Source organism: Mycetomoellerius zeteki, unplaced genomic scaffold (assembly GCF_001594055.1).
Source record: "Mycetomoellerius zeteki isolate Tzet28-1 unplaced genomic scaffold, Tzet1.0 scaffold107, whole genome shotgun sequence".
Classification (NCBI taxonomy): Eukaryota; Metazoa; Arthropoda; class Insecta; order Hymenoptera; family Formicidae; genus Mycetomoellerius; species Mycetomoellerius zeteki.
The window spans coordinates 26,811-36,898 of NW_017255986.1; the positions used below are offsets into that span (position 1 = coordinate 26,811).

Sequence of the window (10,088 nt, forward strand, 5' to 3'; positions counted from 1 at the left end):
TTAACGCTGAGACACTATCGTGTCTCCAGATATTTTTAAATACAAAGCAGTAAACTTTTTTATCAATAGCTTTTTAAGAAGTAACCACAACTAAATCCTCTTGGAGGTCACTCAGGGTCATGACCTTAACAACATATGTCAAGAGCAAGGTCATCGAAGCTAAATCTTTGTTTACTCATTTTTCACTTGTATAAATTATGCGGTACTGTCGGAAACTTGAAACATAATCAAACTAAAGCTAAAATAAAACTACAGTAAGTAGCACACACTTTATACAAATATATTTAGAATTTACATATTAAATATTATTAGGCACCGAGGTCTAGTCTCGATTATATTGACTTTAATTATTTATTTGATTTATTTAACGATCTAGATTAATTTATTAATGTTTAAATATGTGATATATGATTACTAATTTAAATTTTTAAAAAGGATATAGTATGCCAAAAAATAATAAGACAATACGATAAATTACTAAATTTTTCTATGTTTATCGTTATCCTGCAGGCGATATATCACTCGAGCCCAGCTCTGTATTTTCTGCGAGCTTGCAAACTGATCGGAGTGCCGACTAGTGAATACGTGATCAGGACACAGCCAACAGAAGGCTGTCTCTCGACGTTAGAAACAGGAGCAAGTGCGCTTTCGATTCTGGAAGGCGATCCCGAACTGAGAAAGAAGATGCTGGGTCCATTACATTATTTGTGTAGGCAAGTATACAAGTTCCTTTCAAATATAGCCATTATATGGAAAACTCAGAATAAATACACTTCCATACAATTGAAGAAAAAAGACAAAAATGGAAAAATAACAAATCAATAACACAGGCCTGCGAAATTTGTTCACTGAAACATAGAAGTAGTTTCCGACGTAAATTTTTTGCGCTGAATCCTGGCCACAGAAATTGTCTAGCACGTCATGATTTTGAGATATTCTAACCTAAAAGCGCCGTTTTTTTGACAGATTACATCTTCAGATTACAATAACTTTGAAACGTGAAGATATCTATTGTTGATTTAGACAATAAATTCGGATTTGTCATGAAAAAATCTGCAAAAATACATTCATGTATTTTTCGAAATGATCAAATATTTACAACTGCAGGAATAAATTATATTAACATATTCCACGTTCTTTAGTAGGTAAGCACCGAACGCTTCATAGGACTAATTTATTTTTACACTTTGTATCAAATGGTTTTTTGAGATGCTGATTATGAATTTAAAGTCGAAATTTAAACATTCAAGATGGTGAATTCAATATGGCGATTCAAAGCTTAAAAAATCGTTATAATTATATAACTGTAATAATACAAATATAAATTAATAAGGTAAACTTTTACATTAGGGGACACTTCTCAAATGACCTTAACCTTGACATATGTTATAAAGGTGAAGGTATTGATCAACTTTTCCTTATAAATTATAATTATATTGGGTATGGGAATAAGTTTCCGCCCATTGTAGAGAGATGTTAGTAGCACTGTTTGTGTGTTTGATAAAACGGCAATACATGTTTTTGAAAGGTGTATTCAAACTTATGAGCTCAATAGTTGGCATTCGTTTGAAGCGTAAATAAGAGTAACTTTTTTTGCGTTGAAAATGTTGGAATTTATTCCAAAAAAAGCAACATTTGTGTAAAGTTTTACTCCATTATTTCATTTTAAAGAAAAGTGCTGCGGAAACGCATCGTTTGCTCATAGATATTTACAGTGAGCATGCTCTATCGAATACTATTTGTAAAGAATGGTTTCGGCGATTTAACAATGGCGATTTCGACGTGCGTGACAAAGAACGCGAAGGTGTACCGAAAAAATTTGAAGATGCAAAATTTGAAGATGGAACCATCCGAAACCATCACTGGCGATCATTATCGACTACAACTGATACATTTGAATCAAGCTTTGAAAGAAAAACGACCGAAATGGGACAATAGGCACGACAAGCTGATTCGGTTACATGACAATCCTAGGCCACACGTTGCAAAACCGGTCAAGAAATACTTGGAGTGAAATGGAAAATTCTGCCCCACCCGCCGTATTCACCAGACATAGCTCCTTCAAATTTCCATTTGTTCCGGTCCATGCAGTCGGCTCTTTCTGGAGAGCGATTCAATTCTTATGAAGGTATCAAAAAATGGCTTGATGAACGGATCGCTTCAAAAGTACCAGATTTCTTCCTTCGAGGAATCTGTTTATTACCGGAAAGGTGGGAGAAAATTGTCGCTTCCGACAGAGCATACTTTGAATAAACTCACTTTGTATTGTTTTGAATAAATACACCTTTTTCATTAAAAAAGGGCGGAAACTTATTCCTACACCCAATATTTACGTTAAAATGAATTTTTGGTGTAAAAATGAAAATAAGAGGAACAACCTCCAATGTCCTTAATTTTGATAAATATTCCAGTTCATGGTCCTAAACAACATTTAAGAGATTTTAGCTGTCGGTTGGACCCTTGGATAATGCTAGATGCCGAAGGTACTGTAACTTTCGAGCATTATAACTAAAAAAGTACTTGATGAAAAATATTTTATTATAGTGTTTTGGAAAGCTCTCGAGGTAAGCTACAAGAATATGCAATGAAAAATAAGGGTTTCCATTTAAGAAATTGAAGGTAACCTTCACGTGACCTTCAAGTAACTACATATTTAAGGTCAAACTAATGACACCATCTTATGTCCCCCTCAAAGCCATACAACTTTTGTCTGAAACATTTTTTTCTAAAATCAAAAATAAGAAAGTTATTTGGAGTGGGACATTAAAATGGGACACCCTGTATAGAAAATCAGAGTTATTTCAAGTTAGTATTTACATTTTGGTACTACTACTTGTTTATCAGATATTAGAAGTGACTCTTACCCTACATCCCCTCCTGCTTAGGGGCGCGCGACTTCCATGTGAAACGACTTCCATTTCATTTCCCCCCCCCCCTGTTTAGGGGCGCGTGACTTCCACCCCATCTTTCTGCTGTCGGACGCACGACTTTTTACATTTTTATATAGTAACGCGAAGCGCCCTATGCGTTACTGTATGAAAACAAAAATTATATAAGAAAATAACGTTCTTCAAAGAAAATTTTTGTTTTTAAAACAGGAAATTTATTTTAAAGCAGAGAATTTTTTTCTATATAGTAAAATAGAAAAGAGACGTTATTTTTTTAAACTTTTCTTCTTAATAACTTTTTAATGAATAACGAACGACGACTAAAACTTGTTGGAGGTTACTCAGGGTCATGACCTTAACATATGTTGTCAGGGTCATGACTCTGAGTAACTTCCAACAGGTTTTAGTCGTCGTTCGTTATTCATTAAAAAGTTATTAAGAAGAAAAGTTTAAAAAAATAACGTCTCTTTTCTATTTTACTATATAGAAAAAAATTCTCTGCTTTAAAATAAATTTCCTGTTTTAAAAACAAAAATTTTCTTTGAAGAACGTTATTTTCTTATATAATTTTTGTTTTCATACAGTAACGCATAGGGCGCTTCGCGTTACTATATAAAAATGTAAAAAGTCGTGCGTCCGACAGCAGAAAGATGGGGTGGAAGTCACGCGCCCCTAAACAGGGGGGGGGGGAAATGAAATGGAAGTCGTTTCACATGGAAGTCACGCGCCCCTAAGCAGGAGGGGATGTAGGGTAAGAGTCACTTCTAATATCTGATAAACAAGTAGTAGTACCAAAATGTAAATACTACATTTTAGGGAGGGCTCCCCTAAACAGGATATTTACCAATTATATTCTAAATATCTTAGAAACTATAAGAGACTGCCGATTAATTTATAAAGAAAAGTTGATCAGTACCTTCACCTTTATAACATGTGTCAAGGTTAAGGCCATCGAAGACGTGTTCCTTAATCTAAGGGTTTACCTTGTAAATATTTGACCATTTTGAAAAATATATGTATGCATTTTTGTAGATTTGTTCATGACGAATCCGAATCTATTGGCCAAATCAACGGATGTCCTCAAAGTTATTGTTTCAAAGTTATTGTTAATTTTAAAATGTCAAAAAACTACCTTTTTTGTATTTTTAGATCAGAATGTCTCAATATCCTGACGTGCCAAACAATTTCTGTGATCAGATTCGGATTCAGCGCAAAAAATTACGTCAGAAACCACTCCTACATCGTAGTGGACTTTCCAAAATCTCATTTTCACAGGCCTGTGTAATTATATTCAATAGAATACATGAAAAATTAGTTTATAATTAGTTTATCGTATATGAATGACGAAAATCGTTTGAAGAACTGTTCCTTCTTTCAGGTTTCAATTAGAAAATGGTGCGGTAACACATCAGAGCAAAGAATTTCTTATCAAGCAAAAAACTTATCCCAAATTAATAGGCAAAAGACTCGCCAAACAATTACGTATATTACCGGACAGTACCTCATAATATTAAGATATATTTAAAAAATATAGATAGATAAAAAATAAATATCTTTTAGGAAATTCATATAAAATGAACTTCTTATAAGATGAAAAGAAATACTGCATGAAGTGTTATATATATATATATATATAACATGAGTTTTAATAAATTTTCTATTTACAGTTAGTCTTAAGGGATATTTTCTCTAGTGACCCGAAAAAATGATTTTTTTAAATATTAAAAACTGATCTTTTTGAAAATTTACATATCTTTTTACTTATGTTTTAACATGGATTTTTATTCTTATGACTTATGTTTTAATTATATGCTAATATTTTTGAATATTGAATATTCAATTTTCAATTTTTTTTATAAATATGTAAATTTCCGTATTTGAATATAATTCTATAGGGTATTCAGCGTAACTGTTAGATTTTTTAGAATCTTTCAATAGTTAAAAAAAAGGTTGAAAGGTGAATATTGTAGAAATAACATTCATCTGTTTCGTGCGACTACAACATCCCAGTTAACAAGGTGTTCTAAAATTGACTACTAGTACTGAAAAGTGACTAGTACTATAGTGCATATAACGTGAATTGTAGCATTTTCAGTGCTGGCAGTAAATTTGGAACACAGCCATGGTTACGTCAAAATGACATCATTTTTTCAGCCTGTAAATGTCGTCAGTCACTTGTCATCGACGTCATTTAGACGTCGCGATAACGTATGTTGTTATGTTCGTGAGATCGAATCGTCAGTTCGCCAATACGTCGGTCGGGAGAGATTAATCACAAAAGTTTCAATCGTCACAATTTAATTATAGATATAGGCTGTGATATTAGTAAGCAGAAATTAAACTTTCATGTAGATTATTATTATAACATGAGAACCATTAAATACGTGAACAGCGTAAACTATGGTTAAGTTAAACAATGAACGACAATATGCAGCGACGACAACTATGATGCAATTAAAGTACAACGCCACTCATCTATTCACGCAGTATGATCGGTTTCAAATAAATGAATGAATATCAATTGAAGGATAAGTATCTCTCACATAAGATAAACGAGAGACATACATAATACATAAATGATAATAGTAAGTATAAACATATGTTAAGCATAATTATTATAACATATCGTAGCAAAGTAAGCATAAACAAAATATGAAAGGAATTATTCAACTCATGTTTTGATAATGACAAATGTATTCCGTCGCGATTGGAGAGAGATTGACTAATGGTTCTGACTATGAGTTTGATATTAGCTTAGCGTTTCATCAACTTTGCAACAATCAAAATGACTTTGTGAGGTTTGGTAATACTTATCGACTGGTGAGTGTGCATCCAGAGCGTTTGACAACTTAAGCGTAGTGTATTATCCCATTCAAACTGATTATGCCGGCACCGCAAAGCAAGGGATAAGTACTTGTCTCGACTTCGGCAAGGATAATCCGTCTATTCTTCCTTCGATTTTCAGATGCCCGTAAAGGCCCAGATACCCTGGCTAGTCCTCTAGTTACGAATCGGACACTGCTATGAGACAAATACTCAGAAATCTCCTCTCAGGAGATTGCAACTATCTATTGATCTAAACAATGAGCTTAAACAACGAACTTACAGTTGTAATCATCTGATGCAATGTGTCGTTTACTTACTCATTTAGATGTATGAAATAGCCTGGCGCTATTTCTTAGTGCAATGGATGCACACCTCCAGGTTTAGAACCATCGTTCTATCGATAAGCTTCCGTTAGCAAGGTAGATGACAAAAGCAACATGGTTGGTCTCCTGAACGTGCAGCAATTAGCAACTCTCATAATGCCGCAATAGAAATCCTGGCGATTTCTCACAATACCGTAATAAAAATTCTGGCGATTTCTCACAATATCGCAATAGAAATCCTGGCGATCTCTACCGAACTCGCTCGTAATGGCGATCTACCGCAAACGCAACAGTAATGGTGATCAAACGCAACAGTAATGGCGATCTACCGATCATCCCCGAGCAGTGAGCGAGGAAGAGAAACCGTAGCGCCACGCCGGATACTACACGCCGCAAGGGCTTTCGCACGCATGCCCTTTCGTATATCCCGCTACACGCGAGATTTAAATGAAAATATAAACTCCAAACATCCCGCCCGCCTTCGTTAACTACAGTTAACGAATTAACTACAATGTATCGACCGACACCGAGAGTGGACATAGTTTGACAATAGGTCTCCTTAAAATTGACGTTTGCGTTTTAACAGTCGCAACTCGAACTAACCCATCCTCGTCTGGGCGGGTTGCAACAACTCTTCCCATTGGCCACTTGGCAGGAGGATATCTTTCGTCAACCACCAGAACCACGGTACCCTCACGGATCGCATCCTTCTGATGTTGCCATTTTGAAATAGCGTGATAGCGTTGCAAATATTCCTTGGACCACCTAATCCAAAAGGAATCAACCATCTTTCTAATTAGCTGCCATCTAGATAAGCGAGTTAATTGCACGTCCTCCAGAGAAGGTTCTGGTAGAACAGTAGGTGCACAACCCATTAGGAAGTGACCCGGAGTCAATACATTTAGATCGCTTGGATCGTCATTGCAAGAAGTCAGCGGTCTCGAATTTAATACTGCTTTGATTTGAATTAGATATGTAGTCATTTTTTCGTAAGTCAGCAACGTTTCTCCGACTACTCGAAGAAGGTGGTGTTTTACTGATTTGACTCCCGCTTCCCATTTACCACCGAAGTGGGGCACCGATGGAGGATTGAATCTCTATTGCGTTTCGTCATTGGCCAACAAAGCGGCGAGATGTCGCGATTCGGTTGTTGCTTCAATGAATAGTCGATGCAATGTAACTTCAGCACCCTTAAAATTGGTGCCGCAGTCGCTCCAAAGGGTAGCACAGATTCCCCTGCGTCTAGTGAATCATTTGTAAGCGGCCATAAAGGCTTCAGCTGTGTAGTCAGTAACTAATTCAAGATATATTGCGGAAGTCGAAAAGCATACGAAAAGTGCAACATGACCTTTATAAGTTCGAGCGTTCCTTCCCTGCCAGGTTTTAAGCAACAATGGTCCGGCATAATCGATTCCGGTGGTCATAAATGGAAGAACGTGCATTTGACGCACTTGAGAATGTGGCTTCGGATCGGAACACGCCCTCCTATTATCCAAAATTGTTCCCTCACAGTACATAAGGTGCTCTGGGTTCCCCCGTAAAGGGTCCGAATATGAGCGTCGGCAATAACCAAAGGTGAATGCTTAGGAAGAATAGTTGGATGTTTAGCCTCTGTACTAAGTAATGAGGCCTGAAGGCGGTCTCCAACTCGTAAAACACCTTCATTATCTTTAAAGGGCGTGAGTCGACTAAAAGGATGCGAAGAAGGTAACAAACCTTTACTGGAGAGTAACTTAAGGTCCTGCTGGAAGGCAGAAGCCTGTACAACCTTTACCCAGAAGCGTTTTACATCCTGCAACTCAGTAGTCGTAATAGGGTGAATCAAGGAGGAATTAGGAATCTTCTTAAATCGTTTAATTGCGCGCTGACATATGGCAGTGATTCTAACTAATCGCGTTAAAGAGGGATATCTATGTAACAGATCCCAACATTCAGTTGGTTCGACACGTGTTGTCGAAATTTTAATAGGTCGTTCTTCAAATACCTGCTCATTGTCGAGGGAAGTTAGCTTCTGAGGCCAACAATGTGACGGCTCCAACAACCAAGTGGGACCGCTCCATCAAGACTCCTTTTCAGCTAACTGAATGGGTGTAAGTCCCCTGGTTGCCAGATCCGCAGGGTTTTCTCTTCCTGAGACAAGACCCCATTGTGCTTGTGGTAAGGCTTCCTGAATAAAACAAACCCTGTTGTGCACAAAATCTTTCGAACGTGAGGGGTGTCTAGTGATCCATGTGTAAGCAACAGTAGAATCAGTCCATAAGTAGATTGAAATATTATATTGATTTAAGATTGTTAATAGATGCCTAACCATTTTTATTACAAGAACGACCCCAGCAAGGGGTCGTTCTCTAAACGAGGTATGGTCATCCGTTTCAACGGTGCGATTTTCGTCTTAGAACAAATAAGTTGAGTATGGATGCTTCCATTACTAGAGACAGAGCGACTATAGGCTACTGTCGCATAGATCTGCGGAGATGCATCAGAAAATCCATGTATTTCAAATGATTGATGAGATTCGAGATCTAGCCATCGTGGAAAACTAAGTGTGGACAAATCTTGTAAATTATTAACAAATGAATCCCACTTAATCGCTATAGTCGCTGGGAGTGGATCATCCCATTATAATCGCAATGTCCAAATCTCTTGCATAAGTATCTTAGTTAATATAATGATCGGCGAAAGAAATCTGAGAGGATCAAACAATTTGGCAATTGTGGAAAGAACAATCCTCTTCGTAGGTGTCTTAATCGACGGATTGCGAGGGTTGGGTCGGAAGATATCGGGTGCCAAGTCAATCCAAGTGAATGCACGACTAGATTTTCTTCGATAGGCACCGAAAGTTGTGAAATTCGGTCTCTCTCCGGGATGACGTTTAAAACTTCTGGACGATTAGTCCACTTCCACTAGTCCACTTCTGTAAATGAAATCCGCCCGCCATGCAGAACTAGTTTACTTATTGAATAATGGCTTGCGCCCTTTCAATTGTATTAGCACCTCCAAAAAGGTCATTAACATATCGGCCTTGAGAGAGCACTGGAATTGCTAATGGAAATTGATGCCCTTCATCCTTCAATAATTGGGAAATAACGCGCAATGCTAAGAATGGGACACACGCCAGACCGTAGGTCACTGTGGTAAATTGATAAGTCGACAAACAATTATTTTCATTTATCCATAAAATGCGTTGACAACTCCAGTCCTCCTGATGAACCTTAATCTATCTGAACATCTTCTCTATGTCCAAAGAGAACACGTAACGAAATTGCCTGAACCATATCAAGATGTTAAACAAGTCATTTTATAACTTAGGACCGACGTGTAGCAAATCGTTTAGAGATAATCCCGAGGTGGTTTTACTAGAACCATTGAAAACAACTCGCAATTTTGTAATGAGGCTGATTTCTCTTAGAACCCCGTGATGAGGCAAGTAAAAAGCGTGAGGTGGCTCTGGCATGGTGTCCGGCACCAATTCCATGTGCTTCAATAGCGCGTACTCTTTTATAAAGTCCGAATACATTTTAGCATAAGTAGGATTGGATTCGAAACGTTGATTTAATTTATGAATGAGACACGTTGCCCTTTTCTTCGAATCACCTAAATATTCTACGGATTTCTTAAATGGAAGTCTAACAACATATCTACCTTCTACGTCTCTCGAATGGGTATTCTGGAAGTGGTTCTCACAGGCCTGCTCGTCTGTAGAAAGGATCGATCATTTGAAGACGGTACTTCCTCCAGTTCCCAGAACCTTTGAAGAAGTGAGTACAGATTCTCTTCTATTCTTACATGTGCAGTTAGAGCACTCTCAGGGTTCCATTGAGGGCCCATAGGGCCTGAGATTATCCATCCGAATACTGTTCGTTGAGCTATCGGAGATTTCAGTGACCCTTTGATTAATCCCTCTAGTATAATAGCTCCGTAGACATCCGCTCCTAAAACAAGATCAATAGAACCTGGTCGATAGAACTCAGAGTCGGCTAATTGTAAGCCATTCAAATGCGGCCACCACACTTGATAAAAATGCATCGATGGAATGGAAGACGTAAGGCTA

At 37.3% G+C, this 10,088-nt stretch overlaps 1 protein-coding gene across 1 annotated transcript in view; it reads left to right on the top strand.

Annotated features, from left to right (window-relative positions):
• Dtwd2 (DTW domain containing 2) overlaps positions 1-4,396 on the top strand; it is an 18,697-nt gene extending 14,301 nt beyond the window's left edge. Inside the window, exons 4-5 of the mRNA XM_018451887.1 lie at positions 511-713; positions 4,267-4,396. Of these exons, the coding sequence (XP_018307389.1) occupies positions 511-713; positions 4,267-4,396 (333 nt within the window). The remainder of the gene's footprint in view (positions 1-510; positions 714-4,266) is intronic.
• Positions 4,397-10,088: the final 5,692 nt, after the last annotated feature.